The sequence below is a fragment of the Cavia porcellus genome, unplaced genomic scaffold (genome assembly GCF_034190915.1).
Source record: "Cavia porcellus strain 051 isolate PalLab524CR breed Dunkin Hartley unplaced genomic scaffold, mCavPor4.1 scaffold_16, whole genome shotgun sequence".
In the NCBI taxonomy this organism is placed as follows: domain Eukaryota; kingdom Metazoa; phylum Chordata; class Mammalia; order Rodentia; family Caviidae; genus Cavia; species Cavia porcellus.
Window position 1 is genome coordinate 1,798,990 of NW_026947499.1, and position 21,929 is coordinate 1,820,918.

Genomic DNA, 21,929 nt, shown 5'->3' on the forward strand with positions numbered 1-21,929 from the left:
TTTGCTGTGGATGCTCTCTGTCACCTACAGAGAAGTGCGAACCCTTCAAACCGTGACGTCCAAGGCCTGTTGGCTTTGGTGTGTGCCACAAACAAGGGTTTTTCTGCGTTGTTGTCTGTCTGTCTCCAGGGATTCTGGCAAATAAGCAGAGTCATAGCAGAACTTAAAAGAGCCAGGCTCTGCTCACCGCACGGGCGCCTGCCTGTGAAAATGCACAGAACGTCAGCAGTGAGCTGCAGAGCGCGTTGCACGGTGTCTAACGCGTCCTGTTTCCTCCGATGACCGTCAGGTGTCCTTTTACCCAGCAGCATTGCTGGACTGGAGCATCGAGCCCCGGTGACTTCCACGTGATGCTGTGGCTTTGGGCTCGCCCGTGTCCACCACAGCCGTTCTGTCTCAGGTCCTCCCCTAAGACGAGTCTGAACTCTGTCGCTGGCTTCTCTTTCCTGTTCTGAAGAGTGTGCGCGGTTCCTGATACCGCAGCGCTGATGGGGTTTGGTGTCTCTGGAGCATGGGGAGTGAGACGGGAATCCCAGGGAGGCTGTGCTGTGTGGAGCCCCGGGGCTCGGGAACACAGAGGTGCTGGAGGACGGAGTGAGGCAGGTGACAGAGGTGCCGTGAGGGCAGGCGGCAGGCGGAGAGAAACCTGCGAGCCTTGGAACACAGGGGTGGGGACCAGAGGCTCCCGTCTGCAGGACCCACAGCGCTCAGGAAGGCAGGAAACTGGGTCCCAGGGTCAACGTGATGGACCGCATGTCTTGGCCTATGTCCTTCAGGCGGCTGGAGAGAACTGGGGAGCAGACCCCGGGTTCTCCTCTCAGTAGAGGGAGAGATGTGTAGGGTGGCACCGGCTGCCACAATGTTCTCGACGTTAGGTGGGAACTGGAAAGGGGTCCTCCAGGGACACAGGAGGGGCTGCGTGGAGAGGCATCGGGGGCCTCAACAGGCAGTGTGCAGGCTGCGGCCCCCGGACCCCTCCTTACGGGCCTCTGCGCCCCGCTTCCTCCTGTGCCACCTCTGTCAGAGATCGTCTGTCCGCGCCCGCTTGCCCCCCGCAGCCTGGCCTCCATTTCCATTGCTGTGCCCTTCCTGGGTGCCTTTTGCCCCAATTTATTGAGACTCACAAATCTAACTGCACACCAAGAGCATGCATCCCAGTCTGTGGGCCTCCAGCCAGGGCAGGGAGGAAGTACTTGTCCATGGCTCCAACCGGGATCTCGGGGGCCGGAAAAGAGGACGGGAGAGGAGCCAGGAGCAGGCACGGCTGTGCCGGGCAGGGGCTGTGGAAGGCAGGCGTGGAGGGGAAGGGGCTCCCACTCGTGCCCCGCAGCTTGCCCACTGCTATGGGGAGGTCTCACTCCTCAGCCTGGGTGAGGGGGATCAGGCTCCTGGAGCGATGCAGAGGAAGTTGGGGTAATGGCCCATCTGAAGTCACTTTTCAGATGGGGAGTCAGTGAAGGGACCCTGCAGCACTCCTGGTGGATACTGCTTGTGGAGGATCAGGGCTGCCCTGGGCAGCAGCAGCGTCACAGCAGGTCCAGTGATCTTGGGGATGGCGAGGACCACAGGGAAGACAGGGCTTCCATGAGATACGTTTGGGGATAAAGGACAGTGCCTCCGTGGCCCTGAGCTCGGAGAGCCACCCAGGAGCATTTCTTCCCAGCCCTACACACTGTGGCACCAAGCTGGGACCAGGGCCACCTGGCACCTGGCAAGGGTCTCAGGTCAGGCTTGCCCCAGAGCCCACCTGTCAGCTGCAGAGTGGACAACAGGCCCCAGGGTCCAGCAGGAGCAGATCCTAAGTGACAGCGTCTCCTGACAGTGTCTTCCCCGCAGCTGTGGGCACAGGTGACACGGTGAACCAGAGGCGCTCAGACCTGGGTCAGTATGACATCATCCTCTGAGCCAGCCTGGGTGACCTGGTCACCAGGATTGAAAGGTGACATTGTATGCTTGGGGAAATAGTTCCTTTCTGGGAGTGATTAGTAACTAGGTGATAGAGACTCGACAGATTCATAGGCAAGTGACAGAAGTGACAGAGAAGACAGAGGATGGATTGCAGAGAGACCCACGGACGGACCGTAGAGAACAGACAGACATTACAGACAGATGACAGATCTGGAGTAGAGGACAGGGGGAAAGATCGCAGTTTATAGGCAGCAAAGGATGGATAATATCCTGTTAATCACTTCCAGGAGCAAGGACAAAGCACCCAACCCTACAGTTTAAAGTGCGGGGTCACTGGATTCAGTTTCCGTGGGCTTAGGCCGTGGGCACCTGGCTCCACGCAGGGACAGCGCAGCAGAAGGGCCTGGGGGAGGAGCTGCCCACCCCGCTCACAGCAGCTTCTTCGGAGACTGGAGGAGCCACAGACAGACACCCCCCTGTGGGCCACGCCCAGTGACCCCCACGACCAGGCTCTGCCTCTGGACAGCGCAGTGAGCCGTGAGCTGGGTGCACAGATGGATCCCCGTGGCACAGTGCCCCATGATCCAGCTCCTGCCCACACCGGAGACTGGGGGGGATTTCAGACCTGCACCATCCACGTGCCGAGGGGAGGGGACGTGCCCTGACTAAGCTCAGCCATTCTGTCACCAGCTGGCTCCCGTGCAGATGGTGGGACAGGGCATTTCCAGACCTGAGGGGCACGGGTCCTTGGCCCTTCCTGAAGGGCCTCCTGTCTCTCAGGCCTCACCTGGCTGTGCTTGCTCCCCCCCCCCATCTTTTCTGTTAAACAACTTAATTAAGCTGTGGTTAAGTGCCACGAAGCTCAGCGTTGTGCTGTGGAGCGGGTTGATCCTAGTAAATCTGGATTTGTGTGGTCATTATTCGACGTTACCGTTTTCTGTGTGTTGTTTTGGAGATGGGATCTTGCTATGTATTTTAAACTGGGCTTGAACTCATTTTGAGGCCCAGGCCACAAGCTCACAGCAATTCTCCTGCCTCAGCCTCCAAGGGCTGGGCTCACAGGCGTGCGCCGTCACACCCAGCCATCATCCGGTTAAGTCTGGGATGATTCCATCGTCCCTGGGCCCATGGATGGACATTTATTCCTGACTCCCGTCCTAGCTCCAGGCAAATACCAGTCTGCTTTCCTGCTCTGTAGGTTTGCTTTATCCAAACATTTCAGCTACATGTGAACTTTCAATCCCCTAGTGTGACTTTTAAAAATTTCTGTTAGTCCAGTCGGCAGCGCCTACGGACTCCGGTCTCATCGGGGACTGGTGATGGTCATGACCGCCTAATTCGAGTTTAGTCAGAGAGCGCCCTTCCCGTCTACACGGGAGGACCTGGACTTTACTCCTGCCCGTCAGGCGGTTGCCACACCCCCAGTGTACACCCTTCTGTCAGCAAATCCCGGCACAGGGCTCTCTCTGTCCCCACGCCAGGGCGTAAGGGCGAGACTGTCAAAGCAGGTGGATGCGGACACTGTGCCAGTGCTGGCCCCTAGGTTACTTCCCAGGATGAGCGCGGGGGCCCCAAACTCGTTCATCTTTGGGGCACAGGCAGCGGTGCCGGGGACAGTATCAGGCCATGGTTTTGCAAAGTGACGTCCCTGTTTGCAGCTTGCTAGAGGACGGGAGGGGGAGGGGGAGGCACAGCATCCTGGGTGAAGGTGGTGGCCACGGCTGAGGGGTGCTGTCAAGGTCTGTGGCTCAGGTGTGACTGCCTTAGGTTTCACGGCAAGCCAGAAACCCGGAGTATTTTTTAAGGGAAACATCATACTGTTTTACTGGAGGCTCAGCTTGTCAAAATGAAATAATTACCTCGGGACAAAACATCGCAGGACGGGTCCCTTCCAAGAGCTGCCACTTGGTGACTTCAAGGGTGACTTCCAAGCAGCACTGTGATGGACTGAGGATAGGAGGGGCATGGCCACCCACTTCCGGTCAGCACACTGCAGTCCTCTGCCTCTGACATGGCACAGAGTCCCACGAAGTCACACTGTGGACCCTGGCCACCCTCTCTGTCCACAGATGCCATGAGCGGAAGGCTGGAAGTCTGTGGGTGACCGCTCCGCGGTGTCAGGTCCTCGAAATGGCCTGGGAGGGGACGAGACCACAGCAGCGCGGAGCGCTCTGGAGGCTGCTGCAGGCTCTCACCTGGCCCAGCAGGCCGCTGCCCCTCCTCCTGCAGTGGCCAGCACCTCAGTGCCGGACCCCAGCTCCCAAGGCCAAGGTCACAGAGGTGACAAGCCCCACCAGTGTCACGGCTGACTCCTGAGTCTCGGGGCATCAGGGATGAAGGCACCAGCCTTCCTCCTCCTCCTCCTCTTCCTCCCCCTCCTTCCCCTCCTCCCCCTCTTCCTCCTCCCCCTCCTCTCCCTTCTCTTCCTCCTCCTCCTCTTCTTCTTCCTCCTCTCCCTCCTCCTCCTGGTTGAGGGAGGAACATGAGAGACAGGAGGGAGCGCTGCCCTTGTCACCCTGGGAAGCACCGGCCGCCATGTCTGCAAGTGGCCCCAGGACTGGGTGAGGAGAGGGACCAGAGAGACAGAGGTCAGCGGTGACGATGTGCGCTCCCGCCTTCCAGGACCGCCACCCGCTCCACTCCCCGGGTTTTCTCTGTGGTTTGCAGCTGGCTCAGCACTTAGCATCCTGTCACTGCCCTGGTGGGTGGCAGCAGTACCATGGTTACTGAAGAGCTCTCCAAGCAGGGCGGTCAGCTGGGGACAAAGTGCTGTGTCCTCACGTGTAGGGCTAAGTGCCCGGCATGGTGTCCCCATGGCGTCCCTGGGAGGTGGGCAGGTGGCACCAGATCAGGGAGAGCTGTGTGTGGCTATGTGGCAGTCCTGGATGTGATCCAATTTACGTGAAGTTATAAGGCGGCCATGAACAAAGGATGCAGAAGAATGCTGGTGAGAGTTCTGCCAGGTCAGGCTGGCAGTGATGGAACTCTGGGCGACCTTGCTTTCTCCCTGTGTCTCTGTGTGAGTTCACTGACTGACTGACTGACTGACTCCCTTATTCAGAACACTCTTGATGTGCTGGGGTCAGTAGGGCCCATGGGCACCAGGCGGCTTCCAGTCCTTCAGTATCTGTTTGTTGGAATGGGGAAAAGCACAGGACCGTGAGGGCTTCTGGTCTCAACAGCACCCTGTGGCAGAGGCTGCAGGACCTGCTGAGTCAGGAGTGTCCTGGTGCTGAGCTGCGCCCCTCAGTGTGACCCCCGTGTCTGCGTCAGCATAGCTGTGGGTTCTAATCACGTACTGCCGCCCACAGAGCTCAGGGAATCCAGCACTGCAGCTGGACTCCCTACCTCTGAGCCTGGGAGCTCCGCCTTAGGAAGCCACGCCCACCCGGGGGCCACACCCACCAGAAGCCACGCCCTTACACCCATCCTTTCAGGCCACGCCCCCTCTGAGAGACCATGCCTTCCTCAAGACCTCGCCCTTCCCTGGGCCACACTCATCCAGTCCACACTCCCCACTTCCTCTCTGGGCTCCTCTCTTGGGGACCCGGGGACTCCCCTCTCCTTCTGTGCACAAGCCCCTCTCTCCGTGTTTGATCTGCTTGGTTCCCCTGGAGGGCAGCACTGTGACTGCTCAGCAGAGGTATGGCTCCAAAAGGTGGGGCCACCTTGGCCTTGATCCTGGACGCACTGGGGCTGGGCACAGTCCAGGAGCTCCCCGAGGTGCCAGCAGCGAGTGACCCCAGGAGCCACAAGAGTGATTCCTCCTGCCTGCGGACACCAGGTCCCCGGTCTGGGCCACAGCAGTGCCAGACGCCCTTGCCGTAGGACGGCCACACTGATTACGGCTGGAGACAGGTGGGAGCCAGGCATGGGCTAACTCCAGGGGAGTGGAGGAAAGGGGGCATGCTGCCCAGACCACAGACTGGCCGCTGTCCTCTACCCTCGTCTCTTTGCCAAGGCTCCTTGCCCAGGCTTCCACAGCTGCCCCTGGGCCAGGGCAGAGGAGGGAGGTCCTGGCCTTGCAATCCCGCCCTGGGGGCCACAGAGACAGAGGGGCAGGTCACAGGAGCAAAGCGGGGATGAGTTACCCCAAGGCGCAGGTAGGATGCGGACACCTCTACCCTGTGTCCAGGTTCCTAGCTTTTCCTGCGTGTCAGCTGTGTTCCTGATGCTGTGTTTGTGTGTATGTGTATGTGCATGTGTGTGCTTTGTACATGTACTAGGTACACAAAATGCACATCATGCATGGTATGCGTGCATCTATCACGCACCTATAGCTCTATTGTGCTTGGAAAACACAGTGCACCCTCAGCCCAAGCAGGGCCTCAGTGGACCAGTCCAGCCTGGGCGTGCACACTCTGGGGAAAACACAGCTTTTTCTCCATCACCGAGGGAGATACACGATTAAATATAAATCCTCCGCCAAGTGTCTTCAGAAATCAAGTGCTCTGTTTATCTCTGCTTAATGAGGCTGTCAGGGTAACCTGTATTTATTGAGCCACAAGTAGGCTATAAAACTTCCGTTAATGACTGGAAGTAACTCGGTTGTCATAAACAAAGAGGAAATTAGCATGTGGTTCTCCCGGGCTCTGAGAAGTGCGGTCCTGCTCCAACCATGCCGCTTCTGGCCCCGAGGTCAGGGTCTCAGAGGGCTCGCCCTACGCGGCCGGGGCTGGTGGACCCTGGGGCTCCGTCCCCGAGTGTGGGGAGCACCCGGGTCCTCCCTCACCGCCCTCCCGGCACCCACCCAGGACCCCTCCCCAGCAGCCTTCCTCGACTACACTCCACCAGCTCGCCCGAGCAAGGCGGCTTCTCCTAGGAACGTGGCGCAGGTCTGCGGAGTGAGGTTCTTGGCTTCCTCCCGAACACCCAGGAAGGATTTCCTCATGGAGATGGAGGCAGGCGGATGGGAAAAGCACTGTTTTGTGGTGGATACGCACCAGCTTCCCCCTGTGAATGCTCCCTTTTACACGCTGCCGTGTGGACTGACAAAACAGTTTCAGGAACAGGACAAGCAGCGATCCTATAAACCACAGCTTCGTGCATCCGTAATGCAATGATTAGCAATGAGCATCGGGCACCGAGTGGGTTAAAGAGCCACTGTGACTCTCCCCGGAGAATTCTCAATCTCCCTGGGCACAGAGCTTAAAAGCACATTTCTGGCATCTGTCGGAACAGGCCCAGGGCCCGGAGTCTTCTATGTCATAAAGTGGATGCCAGAGCAGGTGCTGGCCTACTTGTCAGAGGCAGATCTGATTCAGTTCTGTCCTGGGGACCAGTCGGGGCAGTGTCAGGCTCTTTCTGAACAGGAGGGTCGCTGTCCATGGCACGCTGAGGCTGAAGTTTGTTTTTGTGAACACCCGGAAAGGCAGGTAGCTTCGGACCCATGCCCCGAATTCCTGGTTTAGAGTTGGTCTCGCCCCAGATAGTCCCTCGTGCAACCTTTTATTTTATTTTATTTTTGGTACGCAGTTTCGAACTCACAACCTCGAGCTTGCCAGGCAGGCGCTTACACCGCTGAGCTACATCCCCGGCCTGTGCAACTGTTATTTAAACCCAAACTGTGTTGCTCCCCTGTGATGATATCGCGTGTGATGATGACTTCCTAACAATGCAAATGCAGTGCCCAGGGCCGTCCACGAGAAGCGACTGTCCGTGTCCATTCCTCTGTCCGTGTAGACTGCTCGAAGCGTCCATGTGCCCAGGCCTCCTGTGCCACCACCAGGTCGGCAGGTCACAGGAAAGCCGACCTCCTCCGCATCTAGCCACGCACTCTGTTGAGACGTGTTCTGGAGAGGATTCCGGAGCCAGCGTCAGGGGCCAGCTCCAGAGTCCTTGCCCCTGGGAGCCACATGGCACCCTCTGCCCAGCTGGTGCTACTGTGGGCACAGTGGGAGCACCCCTGAAATCCCAGCTGCCAATGCTGGCCCTGGCCAGCCTTGTGGGCAGCCTCACCAGGGAGAGAGCTGGTCATAGGCTCTGGCTGCTTCGAGGGGAGAGGCTTGTGGTTTTGGTCAGTGGTCAGCTGGTCCCAGGGGAGAGACTGGGCATCAGAGGGGAGAGAATGGTGCTCACCCTGGGCAGCCCAGAAGCAGGGAGAAACGGGAAGAGACGGAGCTGGGGACAAGAATGCACCCTTCTGGGTCACATCCCCGTAACCACCTGCGGCCAGACCCCACGTCCTAACAGCGTTGGATGGGCACAGCACCCCCATGATCCAGCCACCTGCCATGCATTGGGGAGCTGGGGGTGTCCTAGACCTAAACATAGCAGATCCTGCAGATGGGCTGAGGCCACTGTATCCAATGCAAGGGGTGTAAAATTGTCTGTGGTGTGGTGCTCTGGGTCAAGGACAGGCCTGTCCCTTCTTCTGCGGGCCCACCTGAGGTCACTGCCTTCTCCTCCTCTTGCCCTAACACTGGGGTGTCCTCCCTTGTCTCCTCTGATCATGCTAGCCAAAGCCTTAGAGGCCAACAAGCAACCTTGTCCTTGCTGCCTGACGCAAGCCTGGGCCGTGTTCCCGGTCCTCACCTGCTCCTCTGTCTTCCTGGTCACTTCAGGTTTCCAAAGTCCTCATCTCTCCCCAAGGGACAAAAAATAGAAAACGCATCAGGGATCTCAGCTTGCCCAGCGTTCTGGCCGATCAACGAATCCCACTGTGCACACCATTACCCTAGGCTGCCACTACACCTGTGTCTTTGCATTTGAAGCTTTGTAGAGAAAGGTGAGGACCCACCAGGGAACCGTAAACCTGGGCGTCCTCCCCCGGCAAGGAGCAGTCCCCAGTGTCCCGGAGAGTAACCGGTGTGGGCAGGAAGGCAGAGGAAGAAAGGAAGGAAGGTAGAAAGAAGGAGGGAAGGAAAGAAGGGGGGACGGTGCAGTGACAGCTGCTGCCCGTGATGATGGCTCACCTTGGTTCATTTGCTCTCACCGGGGTTTGGCTGGGGCAGGCGGACACCGAGACACAGTGGCACATGCTGCGTGGCGGTGATGTGTGGAGCCAGGTTAATCAGCTCCAGTGCCAGACGTGTCCTGGGAAGCTGGGGCAGTGTCCGGCCCCGTCCTGCTGGGGTTCGGGTCCTGCTGGTCTGCTCATGAGGGGTGTGGGACCTGGGCACTCCGCTGGCTCCCTGGCAGTGCCAGGTCCCGACCTCACAGGGCGTCTGTGGGCTCTGAGCACATGGCCCGTGTCCAGGCTCCTGGCCCCGTCCTGAGCTAGCACCCACTGGGGCGGGATGCTAGGTTACAGGTTCAGGGTTCCCGGTGCCCGGGAGCCTCTCCTGAAGGTGCCTCTTCATCAGAGAGTCTGCTTTTGCATTTTTAGCATTCTTCGCTTTTCTGATTTCCCAGCGTGAGGGTTTTCGGGGCGAGTTTTGCGCTGTGTTTTAGTTAACAGCATAAACCCAGTCCGGGCCACTCCACCTCCTCCTGTAACTGTAGTTCACTCAGGGCCAGGGCCCACCCCCATTTAAAGGTGGGGAAGAACGGGACAGAATCGCACAGACAGCCTGGAAGATGACTGCAAACTTGCGCTTAGATTCCCCATGCCTGAGCTCACACCCACAGGGCGTCCTGTGCCAGTGAGGTCACCGAGTCCCCAGACCCAGCAGTCCCCGGGGCTCCCAGCGCTGACTCAGCCCTCCTCGCTTCCTGTCCCCACAGGGCCAAGGTGAAGAAAGGCGTGAGCATCGCTGGCATTAGGGCCAGCAGCCCCTCCGTCTGGGACGTCAAGGAGAGCTCAGAGTCCACTGGGAAGTACGCTCCTGCTGTCATTGTGTGTCACAAGAAATCCGCCTCCGCGGCCAACAGGTGAGTGGTCAGGGTGGGTGTGTGCGGTGTGCCGTGGTGGTGTCTTTGCTGCCCTGGCTTTGTTTCTGCCGTGGTTTGCATGTGGGGTGCGTGGCCTCCATTAGCTGCGGCTGCAACAGAGGCAGAGGGAGCCCCAGTGTGGACGCCTCGGGCTGTTATTCCCCTGGCCCTGCTTCCCACCCAGGCTCGACGCTGGGCCGCCCTGGTGCCCTGCAGGTGGATTTCGTCTACAGAAATGTTCCTCGTCAGCACAGCCCCATTCTTACCTGTGTTTTGGGGCAGACAGGGCATCACTTGTAATGCATCCATTTTCCAAGTGTTAAAAACACGCATGCATAGCTCTGTGTGAGCCCGGTGTGTATGCCACGTTGGCCGTGTGGATTGAATTCCTGCGAGGCGCTTTCTGAGGGGACAGCGAGCTGTCTGCCGTGGAAATGCAGGAGCTGTGAATCACTCCAGGGACAATTTAAACTCGGAGTCTGTCTGTCTCTGATAGCTGCCAAATTAGAGCCGGTCGGTTCACAGCTGGGCAAAGAGACTTGGATGCTCAGCCATGCTGATTATTCTACTTTCCCGGAAGCTCGCTGTGGCTCTGGAGAATCTTGAGTCTGGTCACATATTTTTGTCACTCTTCAGTTTATATTTGTTCTTTATTTTACCAAAAATTTGAGCCGTCACGCAAGGATGGATGTACGTGTGTAACACATTACTTTGAGAACGCAGTTCGAAGCCTTGTTTCTCAGCGCCAGGAAAGTGTTTGGGTTTCCATTATTTAATAAACACAGGGGTAATGAATCTCAGTTGATAGCTATTACTTTTTTTCTTGGTTCATTACCAAGGAGCGTTTGAAAGCAGTGCGGGGAGGATTTGATGTGAATTCCCCTCTGTGCCCCATTGTCAACACCAGAGCCGGGGATCTGGGCCGCCCGCAGTGCTGGTCTGTGCCGCTGTCCTGTGGCTGCGCTCCAGTGAGCTCTTTTCCTCCTGGACGCAGGCTCAGAACAGAGGAGGGGGAAAGGAGGAGGCTGGTGTTTGAGTTCTCACTGCAGCATTCATGATGGCAACAGCAGGTGACGCTCACGCCCTCACAGGTTCTGACTGACCTAGCCGATGTCCATGCCAGACACGCCAATGGAGGGATGGACAAATGGATGGATGGGTGGATGGATGGATGAATGGGTAGATGGGTGGATGGATGGATGGATGGGTGGGTGGATGGATGGATGGGTGGGTGGATGGATGGATGGATGGGTGGATGGGTGGGTGGGTGGATGGATGGGTGGATGGGTGGATGGGTGGATGGGTGGGTGGGTGGATGGATGGATGGGTGGATGGGTGGATGGGTGGGTGGGTGGATGGATGGATGGATGGGTGGATGGATGGGTGGGTGGGTGGATGGATGGATGGGTGGGTGGATGGGTGGGTGGGTGGATGGATGGATGGATGGGTGGGTGGATGGATGAATGGGTGGATGGATGTCTGGATGGGTGGGTGGATAGATGAATGGATGGATGGGTGGATGGATGGATGAATGGGTGGGTGGGTGAATGGGTGAATGGCTGGATGGGTGGGTGGGTGAATGGGTGAATGGGTGGATGGATGGATGGGTGGGTGGATGGATAGATGGGTGGGTGGATGGATGGATGGATGGATGGATGGCTGGATGGGTGGGTGGATGGGTGAATGGGTGGATGGATGGATGGCTGGATGGGTGGGTAGATGGGTGAGTGGGTGGATGGATGGATGGGTGGATGGATGGGTGGATGGATGGATGGATGGATGGGTGGGTGGATGGGTGAATGGGTGGATGGATGGATGGGTCAGTGGATGGATGGGTGAATGGGTGGATGGATGGATGGATGGGTGGATGGGTGGGTGGATGGATGGATGGATGGGTGGATGGATGGAGGGATGGATGGATGGATAGATGGATGGGTGGGTAGATGGGTGAATGGGTGGATGGATGGATGGGTGGGTGGATGGATGGGTGGATGGATGGATGGGTGGGTGGATGGGTGAATGGGTGGATGGATGGATGGATGGGTGGATGGATGGATGGGTCGGTGGATGGATGGGTGGATGGATTAATGGGTGGATGGGTGGGTGGATGGATAGAAGGATGGAAGGATGCATAGATGGATGGATAGACAGACTGATGGATAGGTATGTGGGTGGATAGACAGATGGAAGAGTGGATGGGTAGCTGGGTGGAAGGATGGATGGATGGATGGGTGGGTGGACGGACAGACTGATAGGTATACTGGTGGATATATAGATGGAAGAGTGGATGGACAGGTGAATGGAGGAATGGAAGGACAGTTTTGTTTTCTCAGGAGACTCAGTTAAAGTGAAAGGGCCTTATCCAATGTATATTTATTTTTTTTGCTGTCTCTGGCCCTGGGTTAGGAGTAGTAGACGTTAGTGATGTTCATGAAATGCAAAGGGATTTGAAGCACTAAACATGTCACTTTTCTTCCTTTGCTCTTGAGTTTCCGATTAATCAGATTGGAGCTGGCGATGGAGAAACTCCCCCGGGTGTCCTCCCATCCCACTTCTGTGCGGCCTGCTTTTCCAGGGTAGACTCCTGGCCCCAGGCTTCGGAAATCTGCACCCTAAATGCACACGGTATGGAGCTGGTGCTTAGTTTACCATGCTCTGTCTCCTTAGCTTCGTTGAGAGAGGTCCCGAGTGGCACAGCCGGGGACCCCTTGGAAAGACCTGGAGCCCTGACACACGCCAGGGAGAGGCTCGGGTCAGGGTAGATTCTGTGACCCTGAAACCAGTTTTCCATAGTGGGTCCAGACGGTGGAAGCAAGTTCACACATACACACGCACACACACAGATGTGTTTGTGCAACGTGACAAGTGTGAGTGCATGAAGAAATACATATTACATGTGCACGTGATATAGTCGTGTCAGTTCACACATGTGTGCACGCACATCCATCTGATGTGGGAGGGCTGTAACTGTGAATCTGTGCCCTTATGTGCTATCAATCCCATGCTAATGAGGAGAATCAGGACAGAAAGTGGCTGTGGGCTGGACATCAGTTCCTGTCTGCAGCTGTGTCCTGAGCCTCTGCGCTGATTGCAAGTGTGCGTCTAGTGACCGTCTGGGAGGAGACCGTCCCTGCTGGTGAGTGTGTCGGGACCACACCCTGCCTGTGAGGTCCCCAGCCCCCCTGCTCTGAACAGGGAGGTGCACACAGCAGGTCCCTTGCAGCTCCCTGCAGCAGAAGTACGGAGGAGGATCTGTCAGGACCCGAGTTCCAGGGAGGCTGGCCACTTCGATTCCATGCCATCAGATGGGAGCCGGGACGCTTCGGCCATCGGAACATGAACTGCTGAGAGCAGCCCCACCATTCCTGTGCTCTTTAGATGTTTCTCCTAGAACCAGCTGGGTGATGAGGGTGCAGGAGGGCCTCTCCATCTGCCTGGGGCACAGGTGTGGAATTGCTGATTTCCCAGCTAAGGATCCCAGCTGCTTGGCAGGTGTGAGGTTGGGGTTAGCAAACCCCTGGGGAGCAGGCGTCTCTTACTGCATTTGAAATGCATCTGTCCCCTTGGGAACCGCCTGGAGGCTGGGAACTTGGCACCCGCAGAGCTTTGAGATGCCAAGGTGATCCCAGCTCTCCGGACTGTTGGGACCAAGGCTCACGGCACCAGCCTGTTACCAGAAATATGAGGGAATTGCTAATTAGGGTCCCACCCGCAGCGGAGCCTGCTCTCCAAGGCCCCACATCAACTCCGATAAATAGGGACCAAAAGCCCTGGCCTTTCGCTTCTTTGCAGGCTGCTGACCTGTTTCACGAAGCTCACGGCAGAGGCTGCCGAGGACAGGGGGTGACAGACATGGGTGGCAGTGACAGTTCCCAGGCTGGCGTGGCCCGAGAACCAGGCGTCCCCTTAGAGACCGTGTGTGTCCTCGAAGCCTCAGCTGCTTGCCAGTCTCGGAGACACAGCGAGAGAGCAGAGCTGGAACCGGGTCCCAGACTGTTCTGTGCACTGCCAGCTTCCCACTCTGTACGGGGTGCTTTTCATTGCGGAGCAGACACGGCCAGGTGATAAGCCAGCTGGTGTTTGACTGACGCCCGGATGGAGGCAGAGGCCAGTGAAATCTTGCCCGATGCACACTCAGAGCAGAGCTCACCATACGGCATGGACACATCTCACATTTGTCAGCCTCCAGGCGCGCTGTTTAACTTTCCTGAAGCAAATTTGAGTGGCGTCAATAAGGAAGCAAGGTGTTTCTTTCTAACATATAAAAGAAGCCATGAAGGACCTGGCCGGGCTGGGGTGCAGTGCATTGGCCTCCCGGGCACCCAGCACACCTCTGCACCGTGCTGACATGTGGCTTATGTCTTCACGGATTAAGGAGGCTGTGGGAGCACCAGCCATTGCATCAGCAGCACAAGCCAGACAAAGCTGACGGTGAGAAGGACTTTGGCTGAGAAAACTCACTTTGTGCAACCTTCCCAGACACTTCAGTCAGCCTCCTTCTCACTTGCGCTTCATTGGTCAGAGCACGGTCACACGGCTACACCAGACCTCCGGGGAAGCGGGGAGCCAGTTACTCTGGCTGTGGAAGGGCTGGACAGCCAGCAGAGCCTTCAGCTCCCGGGTCTCCATGGAAACGCATATACGCATATTAGCATTGTGTGAGAAACTTCGGGAATGTTCCTTATGGTTAGGGCGGAGAGTGGACACAAAGACAGAGACCTCAGGCTCGCCTTTTGTCAGAGAGAAGGGAGTGGACGTGAGATTGGAGGTTAGATCGTAAACCGTGCAGGACCTGCCGAGCCAGCAGCTGGAGGAGCCCGGCGGACATGAGTGCGCGGTAGCCATGGAGCTGTCCCTCTGGACGGGGGACACGGGCCTGCTGCGCTGGGTGGGGGTACAGCGAGGGACAGGACACCGAGAAGGCCGATGTCCAGAGCTGGGTGAGTGCCCCGGGTGAGGAAGGATTTAGGGAAAATCACCGAAACACTGACATGGGCATTTCAGCTGGGCATGGGGCGGACGGTTGTAATCCCAGCACTCCAGAGGCTGAGGCAGGAGGATCACCCCAAGGTTGGGGCCACCCTGGGCTGCATAGTGAGTGCAAGGCCAGCCAGAAATGCAGAGCAAGACCCTGTCTCAGAGAGAGAGAGAGACAGAGAGACAGAGAGAGAGAGAGAGAGAGAGAGAGAGAGAGAGATTGCAGATCCTTGGCAGTGTTCTCAGATTCAAACAAAACACGGTATCCTGAAAGAGAGATCAAGAATACAGGACAGACGCGGCTGAAGAAGGCGGTTGGAAGAAGAACTTGCAGGAGCTTTGCATTCACTATTCCAGGAAAGGAAGCCAGAGTCCAGCAACGAAAGCTTTAGGAGAAAAAGGAAAATTTAGGCAAAAGAAGGAGAAATATGTGAAAGTAAGAAAACCTGACAAGGATATTTTTTAAAGAAGAAAAGTGACAGCAGGGACAGGTAGGAGTCACAGAGTCACCACTGGGTCGGCAATCCCGTAGCCAAATATGGACCCAAGAGAGCTGGGAATGAGAGTCCACCCAAAAGCCCGTGTGTGCAGATGCTCACAGCAGCAGCAGCAGCGACGGGGAACAACCGGCGACCCAAAGCCTGATGAGTGGATAAGCCAACCGTGGTATTCTAGGAAATGGAATATTGCTCAGCAATGAAAAATGAGAGGTACTGACACCTAGTACAGCATGGATGGATCAAAAACGTTGTCTAAGTGACTGAGACAAGGCATGAGAGAGCACATGTGGTTGGAGCCCATTTACACCAAGTGTCCAGGGTAGGCAAACCCATGGCTGTACAAAGTAGACGGGGGACACGTGGGGGTGGGCAGTGAGGGACTGCTAGGAGATGTGAGGCCCTTGGGGGCAGTGAAATTATTAGAATCAGATACTGGTTTTGCAGCTCTGCAAATAATCTAAACACGACTGAACCCAGTGCTTCAAAGTGCTGACTTTTATAGCCTGTGAAGATCTCAATAAAATCATGATTAATTACAAAAGAGATGGCAGGAGCTGCCTGTGGGTTCCTAAGCGAACCGGGGCAGAGGAGCTGAGAAGGCGCCATCCCAGTGCCGCTCGTTCTGTTTGGGGCCGCTGATCCCTCTGTTTCCGCCTCATCTGCCCCGGGAATTCCTTTCGGAATGTGCGGGTGGTTTCCGGTGAGGAGGAGCACGGAGGGGGAGCCGAGCCCCTGAAATGGCCTCTAGCAGCATCGTGGAGCTGAGCGTCTGTCTGCTCGGGGCCCACACTGGGCCTGGGGCGCCCTGACTGCCGCTCTGACTTGATTCCGTTGTTGGCAAATGTTGCCCGTCGTGGAGGTGCCCCTGCTCCGTCTGCTGAAGGAAGCCACATCTTAGTGATGCCACTGAGGGAACAGGAGGATCTGGAGGGTTCTGTTTTAAAGTCTCCCCTGCCCCTGTGGTCAGCGAGTGTCCCCTGCAGTCCGTGGGGCCGTCGCTTCTCCTGGCACCCAGAGGGGACCAACAGGAGCTGCAGCCTGTTGTAACAGCGGTGCTAAGCTAGCCGGCAAGTGGCCCTCCTCCTGGACAAGCGGGACTTATGATGGCCCGAGAGAGTCCAGCGCCTTCTCCCGCACTGGGGAACTGTCACAGACTCACAGGTGACCGCTGGAGTCAGGGTGCCTCGAAGAGACAGCGTGGCGGGGGAGGGGAACACAGCGAGACCTCGGGAGCCCTAAGGGGGCGTCACCATCACTGCGATCCGAGGGGGCAGCAGCAGGAGCCCCCCCAGGACACGGAGGAGGCAGTGATTCCCGTGAGGCTGTCACCCACAGAAGACACCCGGCCACCGATGACCCTGCATTCTCAGATCCACGTGTAATTCCCGGGCGAGACCAGAGCGGCAGCCCGAGTCTCCGGATGCTGTCTGTACCCTGCGCCTCCCTCTGCTCTGTACGCTGGAGAAAACGCGGTGGGGGAGCAAACCCTTTTTCTGAGGGGAGGGGAGACAGCAGGGGGCCAGGCACTGCAGGGGACCCCAAAATGTTGAGTCAGTGTGTGCGGTCACTGCTCTAGGTCCCTGAGCTGCAGGTGGGAAGGTCATGGGGTGTGCAGGACGGCGGGTGGTGTTCACGGAATCATCTTTAAAAATAATAAACTGAGAGACAATGACCTCAGTGTTGCCAGGAGATAAATGGATTAGAAATAAAAGGTCCGGCCCGGAGTAGGATCTCATGCAGCGAGTCTGAGAGCTGACCGGGGCCATGCCTGGGCCCCAGCCTGTGCCCCAGGATGCCCTGGGGGGACATGAAGTGCGTGCGGGGCTTGGAGAACGGAACAGAAGCCTGCTCGGCACAGCCTCGGTCCTTGAGTTTGGTTCTCCGCCCGACTCTGGCCGCAAAACCCGCATCCCATCCAGGGTTAGGCTCAGCGCTGGCCTGCAGGAAACCTGATTCACTTCTTTACAGTTAGGTTGCCACCAGGATGCAGGAGAGGACTGGGTTCGTGGCCAGAGGCCCCACTAGGTAACATGGCCATCGCGGATTTATTAAAAGGGCTTCTCGCGTGTCGCCTCTGCTGGAGACATAGATTACAGGCTGCAGCGTCACAGCTCAGGGAGCCCAGGTCTCCACGAGCGTCCTCCTCAGGCAGCTTCTTCCCCGCCCTCTAATGCTCCCCAGCGCAGAGCGCAGGGACCTTGGGGTTTGCCCTGGTTCACCCTGCGCTGCTTACCGCTGGTTACCGTCCTTCCAACCGCATGCTGGGTTCACTCAGTAACATCCCAAGTTACTGTCACCGTCTCCCCGTGAAAGGCATGGAAGGTGCTCAGATGCCCGATCCCGAGATCAGGGCTGCTTTTTCTGCGGCGGCTACAGAGGTGACAATGCAGCATACATGATAACAGTGGCGATGGTCCCTGCTGGCGGCTTGCTGGTGCTGGCCGGTTCTCCCTAAGTACGCTCTGGTGTTGCAGCTCACGGCTTGAGTTTGGTTGACGGGGCGCAGTGACTGCACAGAGCCTTACCACCTCACTGCTTCCCCGAGGAAAGGGACGCCCTTTATCCCTGGGGGTTCTTGAAAATGCCTGTAGGAGCTACGATGTCCAGGGCAGTGAGCGACATCCACCTAGGAGGCCGTGGCAGCGCTGGGCGTAATGATGCACGTCTGTGATCCCAGCGCTTGGGAGGCTGAGGCAGGAGGATCGCTGTGAGTTTGAGCCTGGGCTACAAAGTGAGCTCAAGGCCTGCCTGAGCTGCATAGTGAGAGCCTGTCTCAAAAGACAAAAAAAGCCGTGCGCCCTCTTTACACAGATGTCCGAACTCGACAGTTGAGTGAGTCCGCGTGTGCACATGTGTGCATGGAGCTCAGTGTCCCCGTGAGCGAGGAGGTCCCCACCAACCATCCCATCGGGGGAATGTGCCACTGGCTGTGCTTGTGCCCTGTTGGTTACCCACACAGGGGGTCCGTGCCTGCCTCTCTCTGTCCTCCTCAGCACTGTGTGGTCTGAGCGTGTGTCTTGGTGTGTTTGCCGCACACCCCCCTGCGACACCCAGGTGCACTTATTTCCCCGTCTCTGGGGTGGGGACCCCTCCTCGGCCAATGTCCGTCCTCCAGGGGCGGTGGCCTCGCCAGCCCTCGGGGTGCCCGTCACCTCCCTCACTTGAGCTTCCTGCCAAGCGTCCTGCCTGCCCGCTCCCTGGGGCTCCACTCAAGGGGCAAAAGAAACAAAGGCGGGATCGTGGGCTGGCTCGGAAGGAGCCCTGCGTGGATCCCGCCGTGGAAATTCCCACCAGCTTTGTGCGTCTTGTGCTGCTGCTCCACGTGCACCGCCAGCTCCCTCCTGGCCTTTCTGGTGCCATTTGCATTTCTGCCCTGTCCAAAGGGCTCTCTCTCCAGGCCACTGTCCACCTCCAAGACCTGTGCCAGCTGGGCGGAGGCTTCTCCTCGGTGGCCTCTGTGTTGCCTAACCCCAGGGAAGTCCTGCAATGCTTCGGTCAGAGGTATGGGCGGTACCCTGTCCAGGTGGAGCCTTTTCAGCTCTTGAGTTGTAGATTTCACGCTGTGCCATTAACCAGGTTAAGCCTAGGATTGAGTTATGTTATCTCCAGTCCGGTTTCCTCTGTCACTGGGAAGTGGCCTTTTGCCCTTTTGGACTGAATTCTTTTTGCTATCCAGGCACAGAGTCATCTCTTTTTTCGTTTGTCTAATTTAGCTTTTTCTGCAACAGCCCCAAACTGGAGATAAACCAACACTCCTTACCCGGTGAGTGGATGGGCACACCGTGGTCCCTCCCAGCCTGGAATACAACTTGGCGATGAAAAAGAGCAAACAGGCGAAACCTCCAGCGTGTGGGCGGGGTGAAGGCGGCCAGGCGCGTCGGGGCCACGTTCCTGCGACTGTGTCTATAAACAATCTCCGGTTCTCCTAGTAACTGATTTTCACTTCTCACTGGAAGCATCTAAGTGACCCAAAACCTGATTCCTTTTTCTCTTTCTGAATCTTATTTTCCTTTTTAAAATGTATAAGTTTTCTTTCTTGCCAGTTTTTAAAACTTTATCTTCTCGAAGGAGCCCTTAGCTTCCATTAAAAGCCTCCTGGTCACAGGGAGAAGGGACGCGTTGGTCAGCGCCTCTTATTACAGGGAGCCGCGAGGGTTCCACTCACCACTTTGAAGGACTTTGTTTCTCTGTGTAAAAGGTCCTGATCAATCAACTCTGGTGGCCCTGGGCGCTCAGACTTGGTTTGCTGCCACGGAAATAAAGAATGGGCATGCCCTTGACCCCACTGCGAGGTCAGGAGCCCTCCGCTGTTGTGTGCCTTAGAAAACACCGCAGAGCAGGTGCGGCTCTCGCGGGCAAACAGAGTCCAGTTGCGGTGTGGACGCAGGTGCCCTGGGCGAGCCGACTTCTTCTGCATCCAGGACTACAGGGGTGGCCACGGGGTTTCTTGGTCTGCAGTCCTCCGGGTGCTTGCGGGTCACCTTAGCTGGAGCCTCGCCCAGGAGGTGTGTGCCCTGCAGGTGAGATGGGGACGGCGCTGGGTGCTCTGGTGACAGGGACCTCACGGCATGTGAGGGAGCAGTCAAGGGACCATGGCCCGGGCGTTCAGCCCTGAGATCCAGCCGGGAGGGTCACCTGAGCTCACGGCTGTGTCTCAGAGCTGGAGGGTGTGTGGAGTGAAATGCTGCGGGTGCGGGGTTCCCGTGGCCCCCCAGGAGTGTATTTTCCCAGCATTCTCCTGCTCCACCTCAGAGCTGCGAGGCCAAGCTCACTTTTGAGCCCTTTTACACCCGAAGGCAAATAAAAGGGAGGTGATTCTACCGCAAAATCAGAGACCCGGGATCCCCCGGGTTTGGAAGTAGCTGGAAACAGTGGGACAAGTCAATTCAGGTAGAGGCTGCTGCCGTGCCTGCGGCTGCTCAGAGGCCCACAGCTCCAGGACGGAGTGGGAGCCAGCGCCCCACATGGAGCCCTGGTCCTGCAGGAGCCCCGGATGGACAGAGGTCAGGGGCTGCGGTGTGAGGCCTCACTGGGATGTGGTTCCTTCCCTGAGGGAGGCTAAGAGCTGGGGCATGCGTGCAGCCAGCTGAACCCATAAGGGAAGCCCCCAGCCCAGTTCAGGTGGGGTTCAAGTGAGAGCACCCCAAGCCTTTTCAAAATGGTCTGCAGTGAGCTCAAGATGTGCGGGGATGGAGGAGAGGCCTTTGGGGTGTCCACAGTGAGGGCCCAGTGCAGCTGCAGACCCTCGGGCGGGGGACTGGCCAGGGCCCGGGAGCCCCCGCATTGTTAGGACTGTGATGTGTCAGCTTTGGGCAAACCCCAACGCCTCCTTCAGGGCCTGTGAACGTTCCCTGGCGCCTTCCACACCCTGGTGGGCATCTGGGCTTGCGGGGAATCATGCAGCCAGCCTGCTGGCCTAACCCCCAAGCCACACTGAGCCAGGGCAGAGAGATAGGGGAGCTGGGGCCACACCGATTTCCTGTGTGGTCTGGGGAAACACCCCCAAGGCACGCTGGGTACCCCTGCTTGCAGTCCTGCGTGGCAGTGCTGGCGCAAAGCTGCACTGTCCAGACTGCGGGGGAAAAAAGAAAGAAAAATACCTATGAGCTTCTGTCCCCGAGAGCCCACAGTTGGCGAAGTGTTTCTCATCCGGGGAACTCGTGCTTCCTCCTGCTGGTTCCCTGGCTGCTTGTAGGCCCCTCTGGTGCTGGGAGCAGGGGCAGCTCACGCTGCTGTGTCACCTGTCAGACTTTCTTGCAGTAACATCAAGTGCAATTCTTAGACAGCCAGAATCACAGTTCAGTTAAAATGCAGTTCGCAAGCGGTGGGGGGCTTGTGCTAAGGTATAATATGCACACTTCTTTCATAAGCCCTGGAAACGAAGTGCCCAGGTCACTGCCCTGACTCCAGACTGGGCTGCAGGCAGGGGACGCTTCTCACCTTACAGGCATCATGCAGCATGCAGATCGGCGTGGCCCTGCAGGTGGACGGTCCCCCTCGCCACTGTCTGGCAGCACCCGTGAGCATTATTAAGGAACACACGAGATTTCAGCGTGAGGCGGGAAGGTCAGAGGTGTTTAATCCCTGCGAGTTCTGAGTGTCTTCAACTTGTAGAAGCCTCGACTTTCTTCCCGTCACAGTCGGGGAAAGCGTGTTGGGTAAGACTTCCCATGATCCTGAGAACCCCAGAACTTCAGTGGAATTCTTCTGTGTGGAAAAGCGGCGTGTCCTGTGGGCTTGGCCACGGCCTCGGGCTGACTCTCCACCTGTGCGGATGGCGAGGAGCTGCAGAGACAGGCAGAGAGAGACAGAGAAAGAGAGAGACAGACAGAGACAGGAAGGCAGGCTACCAGTATGTCAAAAGGTACCACGATTTATTAAAACGTTTACTAAACTTTTGGCCCTGTACGCCAGGAATTTAATCTTAAATAAATGGCCAGAAATGTTACATAGAAACACGGTCTTTGCATTCTTATTGATAACAGAAAAAAATTGAAATCCCTCAGCCGCTAGGAAGAGAGGCGTCGTCGAATGCCCTTGGCGTATTTACACTGCTAAATGTAACAGCGCCGAGAGAGCTAGGTTTAACAGAGTCCTTGCGTGGGGAAAATGTTCTCAGGGTAGCAGCAAATTCAAAAGGCACCAAGGAAAGCGTGCAGACTCGCAATCTGGTTATTAATGACTGTAATTTACACAAACATATGCATGTGTAAATGCAGACACACAGCCTCA

At 57.2% G+C, this 21,929-nt stretch overlaps 1 protein-coding gene across 3 annotated transcripts in view; it reads left to right on the plus strand.

The window, feature by feature from the left end:
- The window catches only part of Tmem132d (transmembrane protein 132D), a 444,208-nt gene that overhangs the window by 182,418 nt on the left and 239,861 nt on the right, over nucleotides 1–21,929 (plus strand). For all 3 annotated transcript variants that reach the window (XM_063225471.1, XM_063225470.1, XM_063225472.1), the window contains exon 3: nucleotides 9,574–9,720. In XM_063225471.1, coding sequence (XP_063081541.1) covers nucleotides 9,574–9,720 — 147 coding nt within the window. The remainder of the gene's footprint in view (nucleotides 1–9,573; nucleotides 9,721–21,929) is intronic.